The 25,158-nt window shown below is 40.2% G+C and overlaps 1 protein-coding gene across 1 annotated transcript; it reads right to left on the bottom strand.

Annotated features, from left to right (window-relative positions):
• Window positions 1-1,273: 1,273 nt before the first annotated feature.
• On the bottom strand, window positions 1,274-25,000 carry LOC140950930 (uncharacterized). The gene is made up of 23 exons (XM_073400149.1): window positions 24,463-25,000; window positions 22,762-22,965; window positions 21,703-21,823; window positions 20,604-20,828; window positions 19,843-19,886; window positions 19,114-19,181; window positions 18,652-18,723; window positions 18,001-18,147; window positions 17,323-17,488; window positions 16,047-16,274; window positions 14,521-14,660; window positions 14,148-14,322; window positions 12,933-13,199; window positions 9,640-11,406; window positions 9,393-9,545; window positions 8,579-8,798; window positions 6,653-7,275; window positions 5,489-5,614; window positions 4,689-4,771; window positions 4,084-4,177; window positions 3,544-3,625; window positions 2,201-2,313; window positions 1,274-1,702 (listed from the first exon to the last, which is right to left on the bottom strand). The coding sequence occupies exons 1-23, from the start codon at window positions 24,946-24,948 to the stop codon at window positions 1,613-1,615; spliced, it is 5,694 nt and encodes a 1,897-aa protein (XP_073256250.1). The 5' UTR covers window positions 24,949-25,000; the 3' UTR covers window positions 1,274-1,612.
• Between the last annotated feature and the right edge of the window lie 158 nt (window positions 25,001-25,158).

The raw sequence follows: 25,158 nt of genomic DNA, 5'->3' as shown, positions 1-25,158 counted from the left end.
GGGTCCCTTTGGTGTCCCAGTATGACGTGTCCCCTTGGTGTCCCAGTATGGCGTGTCCCTTTGGTGTCCCAGTATGGCTTGTCCCCTTGGTGTCCCAGTATGGCGTGTCCCTTTGGTGTCCCAGTATGACGTGTCCCCTTGTTGTCCCAGTACGGCATGTCCCCTTGGTGTCCCAGTATGGCATGCCTCTTAGTCGTAAGATATTTTGTTCTGAGAGAGCTGACGAAAACGATGTCAAAAGCGTTCATAAGTGACGATCACTAACTAGGGTCAAACACCGGAGAAAAGGCGGACTGACCAAAATCAAACACGCCTCACACTATTTCGCCACTGTTTCTAGTAATAAAATCGTATTAATCCGTAACTTGCGGGTTACCCGTGGCTCTGAGAATAAGCTTATCGTAGCTTTAATTTGAGCCTCACTCAATCACTGGAAAAATCAACGTTTTTGTTTAACGAGACACTACTGAAGTTGGTTGAATGAAATTGAACATGGTTTAGGCCGTCATTTCTAACGACCCTTTTTATTTCTTTACTCACAAGTTATGTGTATTACTGCTATCAGCGATATTTACATTTGGTAAGAAGATTAGTAAGACAAGCAACCGAGACACGTCTTTGCTTTCACCGTTAATACGCGAGGTGCTTCAACGTAACGTGTTCCTTGATTCAGAGTTCGGCTACATAAAACTCAGGCCCCGTCATGTAACGAATCCGGGTGAAATGAAACCGCACACATCACTGAGTTCGAAAATATCCCGTTTCAGTCGTCTACACGCCGGAATTCGCAAATGCGTCGGATCCACCAATAAAACAGTGGAAAAAACGGTTTAAAAAAGATGGGGTTTTGGCGACCGGATTCTCTGCTTTCATGCAGCTGGACGGCTGATTCGTAAAAAAAAAAGAAGAGCTTTCAAAACTATCCGAACTCGTGTGGACGGGGCCTCAGTTCTTTTACGATCCTTTCACGTTCGTTCATGAATGTAACGTCGGCAATGGAGCTGACAGCAACGAGCTGCGACTGGTCTCACAAGAGAATGTCGCACAGAAATGTCGTCTACACAACGCAAGGCTTTGTCTACACTATCCGGATAGTTTTTAACCCTTCACACTGCGTCAAAGAGCGTTAAAGAAAGCTAACTAATATGTGGGGATCCATTTTCAAGATCAATGCTATGCAGCTTCGTGCCGTTACAGAGACCGCACCGTAATTACCGTTCTCATGGGTGAACCTAAGCCCTTTTGACGCAAAACCTATCAGGCGGGTGTACTCTTTACCCGCACCGAGCCTCCACCCCGCTGACTGAAAAAGGAATGTTCAAAGTGTAGAAGATGGGCCTTGATTTTAGTTTCACTGCCTGAACTCCTTTTTCAAGCAAAAATTGATGAACGCAAGCCAAATTAATGAATGCAACCGTTTTTTAAGTCTGTGGATAAAATCATACGTTGCACGACGCTGAAGAAAAGCACTGGTCTCTGTAAACAGCTTAGGATACGCATAAAATTCTAAATTATGATTGATTAATTAAACGTTACTGAGAGGTGTTTTTTTTCATTACTAACGCGCCGACATTCTAGACACGGTATATACATGAGTTTAAGACTAGCTAGTCTAGTTGTATTTAATCGATCGCGGACGTAACTGCCGCGTTATAATACTCTTTGTTTTGTCCGGTTGCTCGCTCCTGTCATCTCGGCTTTCCTGTGGAAGTAATAAAAAAGCAAAATTAGATGGCCTGCTTAGTCTGCCACAAAGCTAGAAAATTCACGAATCTTGGTTATCGTCAGGATAGACTTGACATGAATTGAAAAGCGATTTCTTCCCGCGAAAACGCAATAAAGTGAAAGTTCAAGGTCAGATACTATGCGTGATAAGTCGTTTCCAATTTTGCCAACCCTAATATACGAAGTGTTTGCTGTCATCAGTGTCCAGAAGACTTACAGCCCAGGCTATAAACTAACTCAGTTATTTCCTCAAAATAACCCACTTGGAAAAGAAATCTTAGGACTGCTGATTTTGTTTAAAAACCGCACTCTTTGTTATAACAACCGACCATTAAAGCACAAGAAGAATCTTAGCAAATTCTGTTATATTTTTAAAACGTTTGTAAAGTCTTCCTTCATCTGCGCCAGTAGTTCTTAGATGGTATTTCAAAACAAGGAAAACAACAAGACAACAAACTCATAATAAATGACTCACGCTTTTGCCTGATGACAGCAAGGCTGTTAGGGAGGAGGGTTTGTGGAACAGTTTCCCGCGCTTTTTGGTTGACTGTTGGCTCGGTTGACTCGGAGGAACGTTTTCTTCTTCACCTGTAACGAAACAAGCACGATCAACACTACAACCTCGGAAAAAACCTGCTGAAACAAATTACAAAAATAAACTATTTTTTACACTCGTCCTGACGAATATGCTGACCGTCGCCAATTGAATAGAGACCTCAAGCAAGAGCGGCAGCGAAAACTTCACCCAAAAACAGGATTCACGCTGTTTCAAATTTCATCGCTCTTATTTCAACTCTTCTAGTTTGTCACAGGTTGGTGATTTTTTTGAGGAGTTGAATTCTAAAGGACTATATCTAATTCCACAAAAGAAGGAGGAAATCGTTGTCTTGTGTTCCCGTCCTCTATAAAGGCGATGTTACCCAGGACGATTCGCAACGACGATTTTTAGCACAACACAGCTTTGCAACACTGTTGCGACATTGTTTTAAATGCTTGCAACATTGTTCCAACAATGCAACACTGTGTTGCGCTAAAAATCGTCGTTTCGAATCGTTCCGTGTAACATCGCCTTAAAACGTGAAATAAGGAAGTCGCACGTCGTAGTTGTACAGTAACGGCAAAGAAATGTACAAAAAAGCGTGATGCACGTGCAAAGTTGTTGTTTTGCCAATCTAACCCGCTGTTTTGCCGTCAGCGTTAATTAAGCTCCCTAATGACTGACCGCCCCACTTCCCACTTCCAATGTTGTTTGCAATAACACCAGACACGCAAACGTTAGCTGTTAGTCCAAAACAACATTGAACAGGGGAAGAAAATGACGGCGACTTTGTTCCGTTTAGACGAGATTGTAGCATGGCGCGAAATTAGAAAATACGTAGTCATGTCTCCAGAGTTTTGTCCGGGGTTGTAGTTCTCTGCACGTCACAAAGCATGGCTGAAAAATTTCATAAGTCAATGGCCCTACCCACAAAAACAATCTTGGCTTTTATGAAGGAGAGAAAAACTGACGTATCCGAACTAAATCTGATGAAGTACGAAAAACGCCGCAGGTAAGAAAAACAAAGGGGCGAATAAAGAGGAGAGTGGATCTGGAGGCAAGCCACGCCCTGAACCAGCCACTGTGATTTATTTCTATAGTAAAGGTCACAGCTCTCATTAGGGCGTTGAATTACTCACTTAATGACACTTGAAAAGGTTTTGGGGTGTCGTCAAACCCAATAGAAAATCAACGATCTATACAGAGATACGTGTACCAGACAGGTTTCCAGAGGAAAGGCGAGAAAATGGAGTACTATAAAATGTTATGTAAATACAAACCTGCACTGGTCGCGCCTTCCTGCAAATCCTTGAACAACTTCTTTTTTTCCCTTACACTATCAGTTTTGCAGTCCTTTTCGTCCTTGGAAAATAATAATAACAATAATTAATAAAATGAAAGAGAAAAAATAAGGATTTCACCTACGGCCAGACTGGCGTCCGCTCGTTTCCACACGAAATAATCAATTTCTGACAGAAATTGATGATAGAAAATCGGATGAGTTTTATTTAGCCTTTCATTGCCTCAAGTGTAATAAACTCTTACGTGTGATAACATTCGGTCTTAAACGTAATGACGTCATGCTAACGTCATAAATGACATAAAGGACACGTCATTGACCAACTTAACTGATTATGACAATGGCCACGTGACCTGTCGTACCATCTGTCAAGTTATTAGTCACGTTCTTTTAGTCAACCTCATTATCAACGGATGACAACACCCATGGGATTAAAGAAAGAAATCGACCTTGTTTTATTGATATTTGATCGTTTTTAAATTTGCTTGAGTTTGATTTTCTCTAGCCTCATATGTCTTACCATTGTCGGCAAAACCTCTACTGTCGCTGGAGTGGTTCGTTTATAGCGAGTAGAAGTGGACCTTCCAGCTTTCTTTGTTGATGGTCTCGTTCGTCTGTACGAACAACAAACAAAAAGACATTTGTAGTGATTACTTAATCTAAATCTACATTAGTAATCCACAAATGCGGTGACCCAACCCTTTAAATGTAAAGTTAAACAAAACCACTCAAAAATCATATCTTTTCAGCTTTCAAACGATCAGCATTAAAGGACCTACGGTATGTCCGGGATTGAGAGCGAAATCTTGAAATTTTGCATTACTTACCCATCACCTCAGGTTAAAACGTAGTTATTTTCTTTTCTTTTCAAAAAGTGTCTTTATTTGGATGTGTTTTTTAATGAAACTAGTCAGAGGAGAACCACGATTACTCAAATTTTAAGGGAAATAAACAAAAAAACATAGTTCGACTTAAATAATGTGGCTTTGAGTAGGCGTGTTAAAACTGATCCAAAGGGAAAGTAACATTAGTTCTAGTTGGGGGGGGGGGGGGGGGGGAATTAGAGTTAAAGGAGTTCTACAGTAACAAACATACAAGTTATCGGCAGCATTTGCTCACACTTACGTTTTTCTCACCGATCCTGGGGTGAATTCCTCGTCACTGTCTTCCTTTTTTCTTGACTTTGATGCGGACATTTGGTTCTTGAGCTACATTGGAAGCCGGCAGAAATAATGTTGGTTCTAATCTTTTCTGTTTTTTACCTTACGTTTTGCCTTACGTATTTGTTTGGGGAATTCTCACAGGTAATCATATTCAACCTACTTATGTCATGAATCCTGGCTGCAAATCACTTACAAGAAAAACTGACTATAAATTGTGTGTTCGTTTGAGTTCAAAACATAATTATGGCCAATTTCATGGCTAAGTCCTGCCCCACTTTATTCGAAACATCCCAAGGGAAAATTGGCAAACAAAATTTTAAAAGAAACTGAAATTAAACAATTTTGTTTATTACTGCGCTTTTCACAAACAGGCGAATTTTGAAGTTCAAAAGCCAACTGACGATTGCGTTTTTCGCTACTGTCAATCATCTTAACGGACCTCTTAGGAAACAAAACTTTACTTTAACGGGTTCAAAAGGTCAAGGTTTGTGATTTGTGATTGGTGGATTTCGTTCTGTTTTGTGTTTTTTTGTGTTTCAAGGTTCGTTGCTTGTTATCGTAATTATGATTGACGGCAGTGAAAAACGCAATTGTGAAGGCGGCTTTTGAACTTTAGAGTTTGCATGTTTGTGAAAAGCGCAGTAATTCATCCAGTTGATAACTAATTGATTTTGTGGTTAGTTTACAAATAACCATACTGAAGAAATGCACACAGAAAAACTGTCATTGCTATGGCAGTAATATTACCAACTAAACAAATACCTCAGCCAAAGTTAAATCACTGCTGTTCCGCTTTAGATTTCTCTTCTGGTTTGAACGCAGAACTGACGATTTTACTTCGGTGTCAGAAGCAGGCACGTCTGTGTTCTCGCTTTGAGTGTCAAGATCCTGAAAAGCAACGAGACGATTATTTCTGTCAAACTTATACACAAAATAGGAATACAGGAATGTACACTGTGCAAATTCTTCAACTGAGTGTGAGTATGTGGTGTGTTTTTAATTTTGGTGTAATTCGACTTTCAGGAAGTGGTTAAGGCCTGAAATAGGGTAGGGGTTCATCTCTCCCCGCATTCTTCAGAATATGGCTGTGCGCCCTTTCTCCCCATCTTTCGCTCCAAAACAATAAGGTTATCACACGGAAACCCTGAGTAATCCACTGTCTTAAAAGTTGACTAATCTACCATGGACAACCATTAAGCTGGTTTCTCAAGTACCTTTTCTGATGATTAGATGTGTACCAGATTCTCTATTAGCCAAAATGATGTTTCCACTATTTTTCAACTCGTATGCAAACAACTCACAAACATCAAATTCGACTCTACCGGTACCCCCAGCCCCTTTTAGGTTTCAGCTGAAATTTCAGTCCCCAAGAAATCAACTCCAGGGAAATTCGCCCAGAATTGACATTTTCAGCTAATTAAAATTGACATGACAAAGTTTGGAAAAAACGCGTATTCATTTTAAAAGTGACTTTTCGTCACCGTCGTGGATACTAAAGCTTCCTAAAGCCCCGTGAAAATGGACGCAACAGTGTTGGTCAAAAACTCCAAACATTATTGGATGTTGACTTACATGTTGCGTCTGTTTGCACACCCTGCTGCATGTTGTTGCGAGTTGTTGTTCAAAGTTTGAAACCTGTCAAACATTTAACTACGAGCAAGCGGACGCAACAACTCCCTACATTATTGGGCCAAAAATGTTAGGAGTTGGACGGAGGCAACATTGTTGGATGTTACATGTTGCGCCGTTTGCACACCTTGTTGCATGTTTTAGCGTGTTGTTGGGAGTTGTTGTGCAAAGTTTAAAACCTGTCAAACGTTTAACTACGAGCAAACGAACGCAACAACTCCCAACACTATTGGGCCAAAAATGTTAAGAATTGTTGCGTCCGTTTGCACACCCTGTTAATGTCGGTTCATCACTTACAGATGAAGAAGATCCAGACTTGGTTTTCGCCGCCTTCTCGGCAGCAATCGCTTTCTCTACACTCTCCTTCTCGCATTGTATCTCTTCCAAACTCCTGTCCTTTTCCTCAAGTTGTCTCTGGAAATCCCGTTTCAGTCTCCGCTTTTCCTCCTCCATTTCTCTCTTCATCTCGTTACGACACTGCTCGCGGACAGTTGCGAGTTTGACTTCATACTCCGCCTTGTTCGCCCTCGCCACTTCTAAAGCTTCCCTCATGGTCTTCATAATATTATCCCGCGAATCGTTGACATTTTTTATCTCTTCGTCTTTCGCTTTTAGCTGAGCCACATGAGACGAATGATCTTCCTTTAACTTTTTCATTTCTTCCTCCATCTTTTCAAATAACTTCCTCTCCGTGCCAGCACTCAATGTCTGCTGTTTCAGATTAGCGATCTCAGATTTCTTCTTCTCGAGTTCTTTCTCGGTAAAGGAGCATTTTTCCTGCAATATTTGTAACTCTGTGGAGAGAGTTTCAATCTCACTCTGTCGCTCGTCAATGGCTTGAGCTTGCCCGCTCATAATGAGGTCTTGTTCCTGCAGAACCTTCTTCAGGTTACTCAGAGTTTCCTTCTCTTTTCCGGAATCTGGGCATACATAAAACAAAGAAAATAATAGGAAGCTTAACCACCGACGTTTTTTCAGCGACGCACATCATCCGGAAGTGACCGTTTTTCCCTTTTAATAAGCCTTGACGTTACCACATTTGTATTGCTAAGTGTCTTTACTCTTAAAAAGACGATTTGCCCAAAATTTTTTTCAAAAACAAGGCTCAAGAGTGCAAAAAGTCCACTTCCGCTTGAGGTTCGTCGCTCAAAAACGTAGCCTCTTCCAGGCTCCGAGATAGTCGGATCCTCGGAGATTGAGAAAGCGAGAGCATGAACTTTTATTTCAACACAGTAAACTCATCAGGATAAAAAAGATAAAAAAAAAGAAAAGATTAAACCTCACAGCCTAGAGACTAGGCGTCGGATATTTTCACATCGGTGGTAGCCTGCGAGCAAGCTCTCCGGGGCGCTCTGGCGGCGGGGCGCGAAAAGGAAGGAGAGCTTGCAACTACGTCTCTGAAATTTGAATATCTGCATCAAAAAAGTCGATAGGAAATGCTGATTGGCGAAGATGACATTAGTAATGACGTCATTTTCCTTGCACGTGTTGTTCAATGTTTGTTTACGTTCGCGCTCGCTTTCGCTTCGCGCTGATTGGCGAAAATGTGACAGCTTAGTCGACGGGGAGCCACAGGGGAATTAGAGGTGGAATTCAAATTCCAGAGACGTAGTTGCAAGCTCTCCTTTTCGCCCCGCCGCCAGAGCGAGCTTGCTCGCAGGCTAACATTGGTGGCCGAGCTGAGCGCGATTCTCGCTAATAGACCAATTCCAAGCCTCTGTTTCAAAGCGAGGCTAAGTGCGAAGCCATTGACATGAAGATGATTTTTTTATTCTTATACAAATAAAACTTACTTCCACAACACAGGTTTTGCACTTAGCCTCGTTTTGAAAGAAGAGCTTATATGGCCGTGCCTGAGACTGTGTCAGAGAGGCATCAAAATGCATTATGGGACTGTTTTGGGGACGCTGTCGCTCTTTTGCAAGGTATTACGAGGTTTTGAAGGAAACTGAGTCAAAAATAGTCCTGCAGTTAAATTGGACACAAGGGAGACACATTTTCACGCTCAACGCTCAGCGAATGGTGCTCGTGTTCGAACACATATCGACAACATGTGTCAGTAAAGTGGACACAGATAACAATTATCCATGCACGCCTTTCGGTTAGTTCCGATGCACTTTACCCACAATTCGCTGTTTTGCATGTTGCGTTCAGGCGGTGAAGACAGTTTTAAATTAGAGCATCAACAACACTAGTCTACCGGTATGGATTTTTTTTACATACCAGACGTCAAGAGTTCACACTTCTTTGTTAAAGCGTCAAGCCTTTCTTCCAAAGACCTTTTTTCTTGGTTTAGCTTCTGCAGTTGCTCAGTTTGCGATTTAGTACGGTCCGTCGATTTCTCAAGTTCCAAGTTGGTGTCACGCAGCGTTTTTTCGAGCGTGTCAAGAGTTCTATTTCTTTCCTCGATGGTTTTTTGCATACACATCATTTCCTGCAGATTCTAAAAACCACAAAACGAGTTATAAAAACCATACAGCTGACACACTATTCCTCTAAGTCTTACAGCTCTTGTCATTTTTTGATAATCGTTAGTTGTAAATTGTTTACTTACAGCGCACTTAGGAGTTTTTAGGAACACGTTGAAACGTGTCCGTGAGTTCAGGTCAAATTGGAATATGGAAGTGTTGGTTTTTAAGGAAAGGGGAGAACCTTAGAACACGGAGAAAAAAATTCTCAGAGCAGGGGAGAGAGCCAACAACAAACTCTCACCACTGCCCACCCCCCCACCCCCCCGACGGTGTTTGATTTCCTTTAAAAACCTAACAGGTACCTGTACGGGTAAAAATATCGGATTTTCATCTTGAACATTCTAAGTGAATCCAAAAGCCGCAATTAACAACCTTCCCCCCCACCGCACCCCTTTGCGACACTACCAGTATTCCTTTACGCGTACCTATGGGCCCGGAGTGTCCCTGGAGCTGGTTCACTAGATTAGATAACGATCTCTAGTCAGTATTTCATCCTTTGTAAAAAATACTTCCTTAAACATAAAAACATCACATTCGAAAAATTCTACAACAACTTTAAAACAAACCTTGTCAAGTTCCTCGAACTTCTCCTTTTCCGCAGTTTTTACGGAATCTCTCAAATCGTGTAGCTCTTTCGTTCTTTGTTCTATTTCACTGTCTCTTTTCTCTAACTGACAGCGGGCTTCTCTCAAATTCTTCTCCATGATTTGTTCGGTGTCCTTGTTAAAACACAAACAAAGAGTCGAGTGAGCAAACAGCATATTGGCAAAGTCTCAAAAATTTCAACTGCACTCTTAAAAAGAGAGTTCTTACCTTGACCTTCAAGCTGCTGTGTAAATTCTCTTCCTCCAAAGCTTTGATTTTGTTTTCAAGACCAGGCACTATCTCCTCCTCATACCTTTGAACTTCGGCTTGAACACGAGAACTTTCTTCATTAGCTGTGAAAACTTCATCTTCCAACTTCTGTACTTTTTCTTCAGTTGATTCCAGCCTCTTCTTTGCATCATCTATTTCAGTTGAAGATTTGCTCCTCACTGAGTTCAATTCGTCCTTGGTGGCTTGGACAGTGTTCTCTTTCTCTTGCAAAGACCTCTTTTCGTTTTCAAGCTGTGTTTGCAAACAAGCGTTATTCGAACGCTGCACGTCGAGCTGTCCTTTTAATGCCTTGATTTCTTCTTGCTTTTTCTCAGCGCCTTCTTTAACTTCGCTAAGCTCTGTCCTAGCCGCTTCAAGTTCCTTCAGAAAAGCAGCCGCCTTTTCATCGTTTTCACTTTTAATCTTCTCAAGTTCCTGCCTCGTTTCTTCCATTTTTCTATCTTTACCAGCCAAGAGCTCTTTAGTTTCTTCCACTTCTTTACCCGCCTGCACAAGGCGTCTTCGCAGAGTTTTCAATTCTTCTTTCGCGCGAAGATTTGGTTCTTTCGGCAGCTTCTCCATTTCCGACAAAAGCTTGTCCTTCTCTGCCAACGATAACTCGAGCCTTTTGATAGTATTGTTTCTGGCAATAACCTGGCTGTTTTTCTTATCGAGAGCTTTTGTAGATTCTTCTAATTGCTGCTCGAGTTCCTTTACGGCATCTTCACTCTGTAGTTTATTCATTTCTGTTTTGCAACCAGATAGTTCTGTTTTCAACTCATCGATCTTTCGGGTATATTCACTCTTGGCATTTTCCAATTCAAGAGATTTTTCACGGAGGTCTTCTTCTAATTCCTTAACTCTAGCCGCTTGTTTAACCATTTCTGAATCACCTCCTGCCACTGGCTCTGCGGTAACTCGAGTGTGGTGATCGTCAGACTTATGTTTCGCCAAGATTTCAAGTTTTTCTTCAAGTACACGCTCCAGTTCGACTGATTTCTTTAAATTATCTTCTTTGACACTTTGCAACTCAGCGTCCATTTCGATCATCTGCTTTTTCATGCCTTCCAGCGCAGCTAAGTTTTCGGAAATTTCCTTCGTCGCACCCTCCAACTTGGACGTCTTTTCCTTTATTTCATTCTTTGCCAACTCAAGCTCGGAATCTTTGCTGGTACTTTCAGCCTTAAATTTCTCCAACTCTTCTCTTGTGCTCTGCGTCTCTTCCTTGAAATCCTCCAACTGTTTTTGTAAGGCAGCTACTTCATTATTCGCTTTCTCAATCCCCACCATCATCTCATTAAGATCCTTTTCATTTTCTTCACCCTGTGTTGTCTTCTCCACATGTCGCGCACTCGCATCTTCTATGTCTCGCTTCAAAGAATTTATATCCTCGTCTTTAGATGCTACCTTTTTCTCCAACTCTACAGCTTTGGCTTCTGCCTTCTGCAACTCATCTTTGATTCTAATCAATTCTTCGTCGTTGTCAAATGCTTGGGCAACAAAGCTTCGTTCCCGGGCCAACTCCTCCCTCGTTTCTTCCAGCGTCCTCACGACTTCCTTGAGCATAAGGTCTTTCGCTTGTACATTTTTTTCTGTCTCAGCGAGTCTTATCGTTGCAACTTCTAGGGCTCCTTTTAACTGATGCAGTTCTTCGGTGTTGTCTGCCTGTTTGGAAGTAGCTTTCGCGTCTTCTAGCTCTTTTGTAAGATGCTTCAAGGCTTCATCCTGTAAAAGGGTTAAAGGATCTTTATCACGAAATTCAGCTAAATTATGCACCTATCAATGTAAATCCCGTGGGGGGGGGGGGGGGGGTGTGGGGGTGGGGTGGGGGAAGGGCGGACAAGGGGCGGGGATTCGATGCCTGAGACTATCCCCCTGTCGGGCTTTTGATCGTGCGAAGCGACCCCGGGGTCGGGACATTTGAGTTTGACCGACAGAAGCCTGGTATTCCTGGTTACCAGGTCCGTTCCTCGAGCCTTTCTGAAAGTCACGCTGTTGGAGAAAGGTATGAAGTTTTCATTCGTTTTAATCACCATAATCCGATACTTTAAACTGTCTATAATGTCTATTTTAAGAACGTTTTTATCTTCAAGTTCCCATCTGATTGTAAAACTCGATTGAAATCGAATTCCACCATGAAAGTCAGAGGATTTTTTACGAGTCACTGATCCGACATGTTGACCAGATGTTATAAAGCATTTTACGTTTCATTAATGTTATAATAGTACGGTCAGTCTTCCTGGAGTGATTTTGTTGTTCAAAATAAGAAATGCTAGTGGAGAGAGAAAATACTTAATTACAGCGAGTAACTTAACGGAGCTTCCGTTAACCTTAAATAAAAGTAGTAAGAATGTACTTTTGAAATGTTCTTTTATTCGTTTTATATAGTATTATAGTATTGTTTGTTTAGATTTTTTCCCCTGGGGTGGGGTCTCTTTTGACACTTTTGATTGACCTTTCGTTTCCCACCCTGGGGAATTTGATTAAAAAACTTTAAAATTTGTCAAATCCCCACCCCTTACCTGCACTCCCCCCCCCCCCCCCACGGGGTTTACATTGATAGGTGCATTAGGAAGTTACAAAATGCTCGTTAAATTAAGAGAAACATAAAAATAACTGCTTAAAACTTTAAAGGAAGGTTAAAATAACATAACAGAAACAACGGATGGGCAAAACTGAAGAAGATAGAATCGGATTGAAATTAGGGTTTTTAAAAACTGTTCAGCCTAACAGCTTTTCAAAGTTGATCCCTGCTGCTTGCAGCTTCAAAAATAATGCTCAGGAGACATATTTGTTTGTCTCGGATCTCTGATTTTGTCATATACCTGTAATTTCTTTGCTTACTTTAATTTCCATAGCGATTGAGGGCGAGTAATTGGCAAAACTAGACAAAATAAACTGGACTGCCGTGACACAGCCCCTTTCAAGAAATTTCGGAGAATGAAACGTCATAATTGAACAGCTTATCATAATTACTGAGACAAAGTACAATCCTATATAAGGATATGGCTCAGCTGGTTTTTTATACCACTTCGCAAAACTGACAGAGTAAATTCTTATTCCGTTTTGGCCTGAAGACGAGAGCGGAAAAGTAGTTTGTTGCAGAAGGCCAATTTTATGCAGGCAAAAAAATCGCGGAGTGGAGTCTTATGAAGTCAATTCAGTTGGTCAAGGCGTTTATTCTTGAACGTTTTTTTGGCAATCTCAGTTATCTTGAAATGGACAACAAGTAGTAAAAATTAGCCACGCACTTGGTTTTTAAAACAGGTCTCCTGATCATCCAGAGCTGCTCTAAGTTTGTTTATCTCAGCTTCCTTCTCAGTGAATGCCTCTCCAGCTTCTTCCAGCATCTGTTTCAGCTCATTTACTTCTTCATTAGCGTCGTTTAAGTGCCCTTGTAGTTCAAGAACAGCGTCGGATGTTGAAGTCTCTTCCTGTCTGCTGTCTTTCAACTGTTTCACCTCTTGACGAAGCTCGGCGATCTTGGCGTTCAACTCGCTGATTATGTGCTGCTTCTCCTACAAAGTGGCAGTTTTATGGTATTCAGTTTAATACAAAACACCCCTATAAGAATTATACATACAGTAGAACACGGGTAACTCGAACTCTGAAGGGAAACGAAAAACAGTTCGAGTTAGCGGGGTAAATTTCAGTGAAATTTTGATCGAGGGAAAGGAATTTAGTTCGCGTTAGCGAGGAATTCGAGTTATCCGAGTTCAAGGTATCGGGGTTCTACTGTATTAAAGATGGGAAAACAAGAGCGCAGTAAGTCTGTTCTCATGTAGACCCTCAATTTTCTCTTTAGCTAACGTCGAGCGCGCTTATCCGTGCAGCTTTAAATACCCGTAAAATGGGGCAATGACAAAGGGAGGGGGGTATAAAAATGAGTGCACCGCCCGCGCTTCAGGTTTGTAAGTCTAATGAGTACAGTTACGTGTTGCCGACGTAGCATAAGGACCTTTACTTTACTTTTTACCCTGCAAGAAACTACACCACTACTTTAAATCTAACAGCTCTGGAGTTGGAGACGTTTTAAGACGCCCAAATCAGAATCTAAGGGTAAAAGCTAGCACAAGAGTATCATTCATCTTTATATGTGCGTTACTGACCAAGCGAGAGGTCAAGCTGGCTGAATACTGGCCAATTTCTTTTTTGCGTTTTATTCGCCGAGGCGAAGTCAAAGTCAATAACAAGGCAAAAATGAACGAGACCCATATTCAGCCATCTTTGCCGAACAAGCTTGGTCAATAAAGGATTGTTTGTATGGTTAAAACTAGAACTTTTACTTGGGGGGCCAACGTAGGCAAGATGCGCCCATCTTGCCTGCTCGGTTAGCCAATCAGAACGCAGGATTCGCTTTATTTTGCCCGCTCGCGGATTCAGTTGTTAGTTTATACATAACCTGTATGATGATCCGCCTGTATGAAGGGAAGGCGCAAACAAAGGCAAGTTCATCCAAGACTTACCTGAACCTTGGTCTGCTCTGCATGTAAAAACACACTCGGTACCCATTCCTCGTCGTCTTCTTCTATCCGCTCGATCCGGGCTCTTTTCCTGGTCTTTTTGATCGACTGTGTCAACAATTCAATTCTGCGATCACACTTTTCTTCAACAGCGGTTACCTCCATTTTGACACGTTCACTGTAAAAGAAAAATAAACAACTTTTCAAAAAAAAAACATACTGAATCATCCTCTCCCTTACACTTATAACAATAATGAAACGAAGAGTTCAAATAAAACATAACAGCGCCAAGAATCCCAGCTGGTCGAAGGCAAACAGCGAAACCCAGCTGTCTAATTACAAGCGTGGCCGAGGATTACGGAGACCGCCATCTTACCTGTAAGCGTTTTCAATAGAAACCAGCTGCTCAGCCATTTCCTTGCAGACTTCTTCTCTTATCTTCACTTCCAAAGTCTGCATTTTTCGTTTCTCCTCGATCAACTTTTCTTGTAAAGCTTTGACCAAGTTCACAAGTTGCTGTCAGTGATGAAGGAGTAATAAAATCAATGACCAAATACGAGCCTTAGATAGCATCAACATTGTTATGTTAGATTGAGTAAAAGGAGAAAAAACGTCTGTTGTTAACCGGACTAGTTCTGAAAAGTTCCCATCCGTTAATGTTGATTTTTTAAGCTACATGCATTTGTGTGTTTAGGTTTCTGGGAAACTGCCCACCTACCCCTCCCCTAACTAACATGAACACTTACTTCTTACTTAGGGCAAAATGATGGCTTAGGGGAGGGGTAGGTGGGTAGCTTGCGAAAACATTCGTTTCTCCTCGCTCTTCGTCGCTGGAGACGTTTCGCGCGGAGGAACGTCTGCGACTCAGCGACAGAAATTCCATACTGATGACGTTAAGTCTGTCCGGAATCCGGTCAGAAGCGCTGATTGGTCGACGCAGAAGTTACATTGTTTTAGCTATTGTTTACGAATGACAGACAAAAGACAAAAAGCCACAAAGGTCAAATGTAAACGCGAAGAATCTCTAACAAAACAGTCAATATTTGTGGAATATAGACTTCTCTAGAAGAAGCATTTGAGTTTTGCTGGAGCTCGTGGGCAGATCAACACAACACTTTACCAAAATCGACCAGAAGACGCGCAAAATTACACAAATTTATATTTGTAACCCCATGACTACCGGATTTATTATGTAAACAGTGATTTGCGTCATCAGTATGGAATTTCTGTCGCTGAGTCGCAGACGTTCCTCCTCGCGAAACGGCCCCAGCAGCGAAGAGCGGGGAGAAACGGATGTTTTCGCAGGCTGGTAGGTAAGCAGTTTGCCAGAAACCTAAATTGATCTCTTTTTTTTTGAGTGGCTTCAAATATTTCAAGTGCTTCTTATTGACCACTCCAGAAAATACAATAACAAACCACGATGCTCTTTGTTTGACACCCCAAAATTTTGCATACGCATTGTTTTCAGTTTCTCTTGGGAGTTAAAAATGGCCCCAAGAGAAACTGAAAACTATGCTTATGCAAAATTTGGGGGTGACAAACAAAGAGCATTATGGTATGTTATGGTATTTTGTGGAAAGGTCAATTTTCAACCAATCAGAAACACTTCCCAGATCTGGGTAGTGAAACGTCATCCGTATAGGGAATCTTTGCGCTCATTTCTCAGACGTCATCGCGGAGACACCAGAGATAGCGTCGCGACACGTCGGCTGCTTTTCAGGCTAAAGCCAAGAGGGAATAGTCCTTGAGAGCTAACGTTTTCAAGCTAATTTTGAAATTCAATTTGCAAGCTACATCCAGGATTTTACAACAAGTTATCCTGATTTTAATAGCTGCATGGCCTAAAAATAAAAGAAAGACTTTATGTAAAGAGGTAAATAACCCTTTCACTGTTTCACATACCTGTTGATAGACACTAGGCTGACCTTCGCCAATTTCAACTTCTTCTTCGCCATCCTCTTCGTTTATCTCCGCTAGAGATTCATCAACAGGATGGGCTGGGGTACAAAGGGCTCCATTGGCCCAGGGTATAGATACCCTTGTAGGCTTGGGGCGTGGCGTGGCAGATAGGGCCCGTGACTTTTTAGCTGGTGGTGGCATATCCACGGGTTTGGTAACTCTGGTCGTGACCTGACATCAGAAGATGATAAATATCATATTAATAATCTACAATCGGCAACAAAATTGTTGAGACATTGTACTCAAACAGGGTAACTTCAGAGAACAAAAAAATCCGCCCCGCTCCCCTGCATTCAAAGTTGGGGTGTTTGTTGTTTTCTTTAGGTAGCTCGAACAGCGGCACAACACTGCATGGAGGGGATGGGGAGGGGAGGAAAAGCTAAAACGTAGAAAACCCCAGTTTATGGCCTGTTCCAGGCTCCGAGATGGTGGTGAAAAGTCGTTCAGTAAAAAGAAGTACCAAAAACGCGCGGGGGCTGTGGAGAGACCGGGCGGCATTTTCCCCGCAGCCACCGCCCCCTTTTGCAAGCCGCGCGTGCCTTATTTTTGCTTTGCTCGTTTTAATACGTCCCACTATACTATCTGAGGGCCTGGCACAGGCTACCCAGTTTAGGGCTAAGTGTCTCAACTTACATGCGAATACACTTGCCTCTTATCGCTCTTTGTCCAAATAGCGGGAAGCGAGGAGAGGCGACCATATTTGTAAGCTGTAATGCTTCGCGCTTGGTTAAATAACACACACTGGGCAGGTTAATTATGGTGTTAAAAGTTTCTCAAATTCAACAAATTCTTGTTCGTTATTTCTTTTGTCAATACAGTGTATCAGTTGAGGTGATATGGAAACCAAATTACCATTAGCACAATGCAATTTATATTCTCCAAACGGTCCATTCGTTTGGGAAAATGAACGAACACAAACACTCCGCAATAAGCGGCTTTCCTGGCTGAAAGACTATTAAAAGAACCTAAAATTTTATACTGCTTCTCTTAAAGTGCAAAACGAGGGAAAATTCGCTACGAGGGCCAAAATGTTTTGAACTTGATCTGCATATAACTGTTTCTGGCGTCCAGGAAACAGAATTTGCGTCAGCTATAATTATGTTTCTCGGGCATTCCGTCCAAGCTGTTAGTTCTCTTTTTCAGTACTTTTTTTTTAGTGAAATGAGACTTCAACTTTATGAATATTAGTATCGAAAAATAATGAGTAACTTTTCTTTACCTTCTTAGCGATTGCTGAAAACTTCATCACGTGGAAAGTTTCGTCAAACGCGGAAGCGCACATATTTACGTTCACAATCATGGAAGCGCGTCCTTTGCCGCAAAAAAACCCTTGAAACAAACGCGTCAGCTTGCTCTCACGGAACGGGATGATTAGAGGTTGATTCCTGTAAGAAAAGAGAGGTCATTCACAAGCATGTCCTCGTTTATACCGGATTAGGTTAATTTGTAATGCTCGAAAATAAAAAAGACCAAAAAGTTTACACGCGCAAAAGTTGAGTAATGCACTTTATATGTACAACTGTTCCAGTATTAACTTTCCAATATGCAAAGAAAAGCTACCGTTTACCCACTCAAATGAAAACTGCAGTGTGAAAAAATCACCCAGTTGAGAAATTATGCAATCAACATGTCAAGAGCATGGCCTGGGACAAAGAAAAATCTGAGTCCCCGTAAGGAATTGAATCTATAACCTTCCGTACACATGATGCTCTAACCACTGAACCACGAAGGACTCGTGGCAAGCTGGGCCATATACAAGGTTCATGTATGACATGCGTCCTGATGGGATGAAATAGCCACTTTTCTGTAAAATTTTCTGTATCCCCCGGCAGATAGAGAGTCCGTAATTTCAAAGCAAACAAAATTAATAGCAACAACATTAAATATATTAACTTACGGATTTTTTTGGTTGTATCTCAGATATTCCAAGCATTTTCCGAGAGTCATCAATGAAGTGTTGATATTGCCTGCTTCCTTCAATCTATCTCCTTTACTGTGTGTTTTGGAATAACGCTCTGAACCAGCCAGATCAACGAACGAAAGTCTGCAAAAAGTAAACAAATCCAAATTCAGTCCACTCTTGAGGTTCCTGTAAGATCAGGTTTCATGCAGATTTTTGGATCCAAAATTGAAGAGACTTCTTTCAAAAACAATACTTTTTTTCACGATTCCAGGGTTAACAGATAGGTGATCAACAGAGACCTTGAAAAACGCAGGGTCCAAGAGGACATAATAAGAGAGTTCTGAAACTTCTCATTCTGTAACTGAATGTCTTGGCTAGAGGCGAGAATGAATAAATTTGACTACGGGAAAAATCTCACTTACTTTATAGTACACTGTATTTGAGGTCTCTTTGAAGAAAAAAAACTCCAGACATTTTTCTATTTTGCAGAGCTAATCTCTACTATCCATATTCAGTGCTTTGCATAGGATTCAAGACTATCTAAGAACCCTGTAAGGTTTACCGTGTGGAATCCTAAAGAAAAATCTGTACTCTTCTTCTGGCTTTCCAGCAGTTTTGTCAATATTCATTCTTTGAGTTATTTACCTGCTGACACGTGCCACATGGGGATCTTCCACATCCACGACTCTCAAAACTTTTACACTAAATATACAATGACTGCAAAGAATAAACAGAACAAGTAATGTTTACAGTAAATGGCACAGAACAGCATAATGATATCGTCAAGCCTCTATATTCAGTGCAGGCCACCCTCATAGTCTCCCTAGGCCCGTTTCAAACTTCGTGCTACTGCCCTGCCGAACTCAATTGATCGAATTAAATTCGACTTTAGCACAGCAGTAGCGCGACGTTTGAAACCAAGTCATGCTACTGCCATGTAGCACGGCAAGCCTTGCCGTGCTACACGGCAGTAGCACGACGTTTGAAACAGGCCTTAGCTAAGTGGTCTAAAGTACATCTAAACATTATTTGGTGGTGAGCACTGTGTCCTTAGGCTTTTCTTGTACATACATGTGTTGTCCACAGCCATAAGGTTTGTAGATTTACCTGCGACTAGAGCACTGATTTAACTTGGTCGACGCAATCCTTTGATTCTTTTGACCAATCTTAAGAATCTGAAAGCAAATAATACAACATCATTCACTTGCTGACGAAAATAGCAGTTCCACTATCAAAGATTATAACAAGCTTCTCTAACCCAACCTGACACACATTGCACGAAATAACAGCCACCCTGTTTTAGAGACAGATCAATAAGTTTAGGCCACAGAAGGCTTTAAAACTGGATCAGCTCATGGGCAGCCTGTAACTCACCATTAGTAACAAAAGCAAAGGGTTTAACAGAAAGTGACAGAAAGGATTTACAGGGTAGATCTGATCCGTTTTAGCTGATAAGGTTTTGTCAATGAATAGACACAAAAATGTGGTCATAAAAAGGCTTCCAAGATTAGAATGGGATGACAAACCATAAGGTTAAGAAAACATCAGTTGGATAATTAATTGTAAAGGTGACACAATAAAAAATATTAATGGCAATAAAAACTCAGAAGTATATTGAAGGATCAGGGCGGTGCTGTGCTTGGCACCAGTGGTATAAAGCAACTTTGCTGCTGTAAGATTAAGAGTGAGCTTTCTGATAACTTTCCCTGCGTAGAGAATTTTCTTGTCCCTATAACAGTACTTTGTGTTTCCTGTTATATCATAAAACTATTCACATCTTCTTTGCATGGCCAGAACAAAGGGAATGGTAGTAGAAAATTTGATTGTCTAACATACCTTATAGGCTTCATCGGCACTGGATACATAGATTTCCCTTAATCCTACATTAGATTAAAAATAATAATTTTATCTCTATCACATTATTTAAACAAAGCATAATTTCTATATAAAACATGTGTCCCATTATATTTAGAACTAATCCATGATATTAGGATCAGATTGGTTTATTAATGCTTTGAGGTTGTTTTATGTTTTTCTTGACTATAAGTAAGCCTATTATGCTGCCCTCTCTACAGTTAAGCTATTACTGTTGGTCAATAAAATAAACAAATGACGTGGGATGTTAGAGCTAAAGTCTGAAGAGTCAAGCGAATTTTTCGCATAATTTCAAAAATAAGTAAATAAGCTTTAAAAGGTCTAGGGTTCCAACATGTAATCCTTTAGCACTATTTTATGACAAATATCAACTTGTCTAGAGGAATTTCAGTTAATTTTTGTTTCTCTTTTGTTTTCAATTCATACATTACCATACCCCCAAAAATGGAAAAATCAAAATTAAATGACACAGAAAATTAACTGCAAGTCATAATTATTATACAATAACATGTATACATTTATGCAATGTATGGTGTTGTTTACCCTGCGAGCAGAGGCTCTTTGATCTTCCTAGTCTAGGAAGATTGAAGAGCCTCTGCTTTCATTTTTGTTTCAAATTCTATTTGCCTTGGTTTTTTTTGGTATTGTAATGTATGCAAATGAATGTTAAAACAAAGGAAAAAAAAGTTTAACCCAGGGATAAAACTGTGGCAGATTATCACCTTTAATATAGGGGTTTCCATTTGTATCATCTCCTAGCCTGAGAGTAGTCCTCTTTTTTCCTTTTCCCATCGGACAAGGCTCCAACAAATCATAAATAATTTCATTGTATATCTCAGCAAAAGAAACCCAAACAGAAAATTTCACAGGTCCTTGGGCTTCAACATCAATTGTGGTGTCATCCACAACTCTTGAATCATTCTCTCCTGCATCCATTGAGGGCAGCTCTGTTATGAAACAACAAGAAATAATAATAAAATAATAATGAGTCTTTATTTCATCAAAAGATAAAGCTACATATCCGTATGTTACAATAATACGGAAGATAAAAAACTATGATAAAAATATCTACATATATATATATTTTAAAAGTGTGTCATTACAATAAATGAAGCTTAAAAATCAACCTATTTACAAAGGTGTTCATAAAACACTGTGTATTAATTTTCAGGCGTGCGCAGCCTTTTTCCTAAGATTATGTACATAAGTCTTCTGAACAGGAATGATATCTTTCAGGGGGTGGCAATCCATTGATATTAATTTCTTTAAAATGTTTCGGTCTTGTTTATTTAAAAGGTTCTTGATAAAAACTGGAAATGAAATAAAACAGTGTTTATGGCATTGGTCTAAAAAATTTTGTATAACTGTAAGATTGGACTCCGATGCCCCATAGACTAAAAGCACATAGCTAAAATTAGGTAAAACAATAGATATAAAAAGGTGATCTATCTCCGCCTGAGAGTAGTGTTCCTTTCTTAATGTTTGTAGGACGTGCTTTGACAAACTTGGTTCTTACATGCTCATTAAATTTCCCATCACTCTGTAGACTTACTCCTAGTAAAACGAAGCTATTACATTGAGGAATGCATTTAGTTTCTCTACTTGATAACATTTTAATACACAAATAGCATCATACAAATGTTTTTAAGTCAAGGACTCTTCAACTTAGTATCAGAATTCAAACTGTGGGAAAAGTTTTTCAATTAAGGTGGTTCAGTCATTAATAAAAACACATTGAGCTATGACAAAATTTTTCTCACAACAACAACAAGCAACAGGACACAAGTTTGTTTTAAAGGGCTTTCAAGTGTACTTCCCTACCATGTTCAACATCTCCATCTTGAATTGTATTATGAAGCATTGATTCCTCAGTACAACTGGCCTTTGACACATCGGCAGAAAGATCTTGATCAAGTTTGAGAAGTGCATTGATATCAAATGCCTGAAATGACAAGAAAGAGACGAGATTTGGTTAAGAGAAAATCTGGCAACCAAGCTTATTATTTTTTATGCAGACATGATTGATGGAGAAATGTAGTTGCCTACTAGAGTAATATAACACTACAAAGAAATGTACGTTAATGTAACCAAATTCATTTTGCTAAGGGCCTATCCACACTTATGTTGGTGAAAAAGATGTTTGTTTAGACACATTTTGTTGCAGTTTTACAAATTTTGTCCAAGACAGGACAGTCTTCAACGGCATTGTGGAAAAAATTTGTCCCAAAGAAAAACAAAATAAACGAAAACATGTTTTTCTTGTCAATCATTTGTTGTATTTAAGCCATTATTCTTTTCATTGAGTAAAGAGAGATGTGAAGGCCTGTTAAGAGTAAATAGTTTGCAATGCAGACATTTTTTGGTTTAGAGGCGAGAATGAATAAATTTGACTACGGGAAAAATCTCACTTACTTAGTACGCTGTATTTGAGGTCTCTTTGAAGAAAAAAAAACTCCAGACATTTTTCTATTTTGCAGAGTTAATCTCCACTATCCATATTCAGTGCTTTGCATATCCATATTCAGTGCGTGGCATAATCAGGATTACATGTAAGCTAGTTGTTAAATGCAGTGTTTATCCGTCGTTCATGGCCATAACTATAGGGTGCATTTATGGAAAGTATCTGCTTGATGTAGGTTTCTGTTAGCACATGAGATTCCAATGTATTTTGACATCTTCAGGATTCTGCTTTTAACACTGGGTTTTTGCTAGCAAAGATAACTTTCTTTGCACATTTTGCTTTGAACAGTACATGAGTTTTGTATAAGTAAAACAAAACCCCCAAGTGGGATAATCACTTTGCTCTAAAGCCATTTAATGAGAAAGCATAACTACTGGTCATTATGGTCAAGTAATCCGTAATGACATCTAGAGACTTACATCTTTATCCAGAGAAGAGATCAAAGCATTCTTGTAGCTATTCTCTCTCCTTTCTTCATCCTCTGTGAGCCTAATAACATCTGTGCAGAATCTGGGCTTGAGATTCATCCTGGTATAGTGCTTTCCTTCAATGCTGTTGAAGAGTACGTCAAGACTTCTTGGAAGAATACCACCATCTTTAGGAGTTCCTTGAATTGTATAGGTCTGAAAAGGGTTTATAATCGACAAACTAGGATTAAGTACATGTAAAGTACAAGGCAAGAATGAATTTTGATTTAATTTTATCATTTGTGTAATTTCCATTTTCTGTTGCACAAGTCTCAAAAAAAAACATAGCTTATCCTTAATTAGTAGCTCATGTTTTACTAAGCTGGGGCCATTGCTTGCTTGTCCTAGTTGATGAACAAATCTTACTACAAGCTAACTCCCCTTGCCCATTGGGTATACATGTGAACTTAAAAAGTTTCTTGCCTTGCAAAAAATTTACTTGTCCTGAACAAATGGACAGAACTTCTTGATCCCTAGTGCATTTCCAAAATATTGCTTTTGCCACTTGTACATGGTCTCAGCTGCTAACGCTTGCTTTTACTTTGACAGCATTTTCCCATATTATGATCTCAGGTGGTTGCCTAAGACATTGCCTTAAGTACAGCAAAGGTCATACAACTCTATTTACATTAACCCTTATTATATCATTCTCCCTTCTCACCTGTTGCAGTGTGACTTTGTCACATTTTTAATGCAAATCAGAGGGGAACAAAAGGCAACTTTTCACCCTGTGATGTTTCAAACTCGTTTAGGCCCAGTTAAATCAAATGTCGATCTTTTCATGTACCAAACTTAATACCTATTTAGGTCAACCCAAATGATATTATAAGTTCGACGGTTGATTCAGAAGTCAAACTTAATTAGTCAGACTCAATTCTTTTTCATGATGTTCCATGGTCTAAGATGCTTGAAATTGAAATAAAATTTTATTAATTTATGTATTAGGTTCCCCACATGAGAAGTTCGACGTTTGAAACCAAGTCACCCCACAGTCAAAATTCTTTATGTGGGCCACTCAATCTTAATTCAGGGTTGACCCAAATTAGATATGTCGAACTTTTGATTCAAACATCGATCCTTTCTTATACTCAATTGAAAGGAATAGGTTCGGTAAAAATCTACGTTTAACCTGGGCCTTGCAAACACTTGAATCCATAGCCAAGGCCAATAAGGAGATAAAACATCATTGAAACCGTAGTTAAATTTGAACCACAAGAACATTGATCAATGATGAATATGGTGCCTGTGTATGAGCTTCACAAATTAAATTACGTACTTTCTACCCTACACAAATTAGATGCTGATTAATCTGCTGTCAAATGATAAAGTGGCTAAGTAGTCAGCCATGACATTGTGGTGAGCCCTTTTGCACTAACTTGGTCTAGGATTGAGGAGTTAAGCCAGAGGGGGTTTAATGTATATGCTTCTGGTTAAGCTTATTTTGAATCATCTAAAGTTCACATGGAGTTTGATTCTTAATTTCCTTTGTCTCCTAACTAACCCAACAATAATTATATGATCAGTTAAGCGACAAATTAAAGGATATTGCCTCATCACAAAATAACATTTCCACTCTATAAATTATTATTATACAATGCATGTTGAGCCGTCTGTCTCACAGTCTCCGCTTCGATTCACTGGACATCACCTCACCTTTCCAGAGTTGGTGACTCCATAAGTAAAGACCAAACAATTCTGTCCATGAATGAAGTCGGCCACCAAAGGCAACGTTGTTTCGTCAAAAAACTTCTTTTGCGTTGTGTCTTCATTGAAAACATTGGAAAATGAAAATCGATGCGAAATCTCGCCGCCAGCACGAGTGCTGTTTTTGAACGCAAACGATTCCTTCGGTGCATTCATCAAAACGGCGGTGGCACTTTCCTTTTCCAAACAATTCTGGTTTTCCTTCGCTTCAATTTCTTCATTGATAAAGGGGCGTATTCGTAAGTAAACTTTCATATATTCTCGACCAGAGCTCGAGCTGTCCGTAGATGTCTTTTGCTTTGTAGCAACATCAAATTCGTCGAAGAGATTCTTTCGAATCTCGGCATCGTTGTCGCCAACAACGATGGGATCGATTTGACTTTCCTCGGGATCTTCTTCACCATCCGAAATACAGTTGTGCTGCTGTTCAGCCATTTTCCAAATACCACAAGAGATCACAAACGAGAATTTAGGAAATGAAAGAAGAAATATACAGTAAAACCCGCAAGATCACATCACACAAGAGTCAAGCTGTAGGTGGGCAGAACTAGGCAGACTTTTGAACTTGCCACTCGTTGATTTCATTTCCCTCTGATTGGCTCATACGATATCTCCGCTGGCCACACTGAGCCCACAGATCGGGCA

The sequence above is a fragment of the Porites lutea genome, chromosome 1 (genome assembly GCF_958299795.1).
Source record: "Porites lutea chromosome 1, jaPorLute2.1, whole genome shotgun sequence".
In the NCBI taxonomy this organism is placed as follows: Eukaryota; Metazoa; Cnidaria; class Anthozoa; order Scleractinia; family Poritidae; genus Porites; species Porites lutea.
The sequence above is the reverse complement of the archived record's forward strand: the minus strand, read 5'-3'. Positions and strand labels throughout refer to the sequence as shown.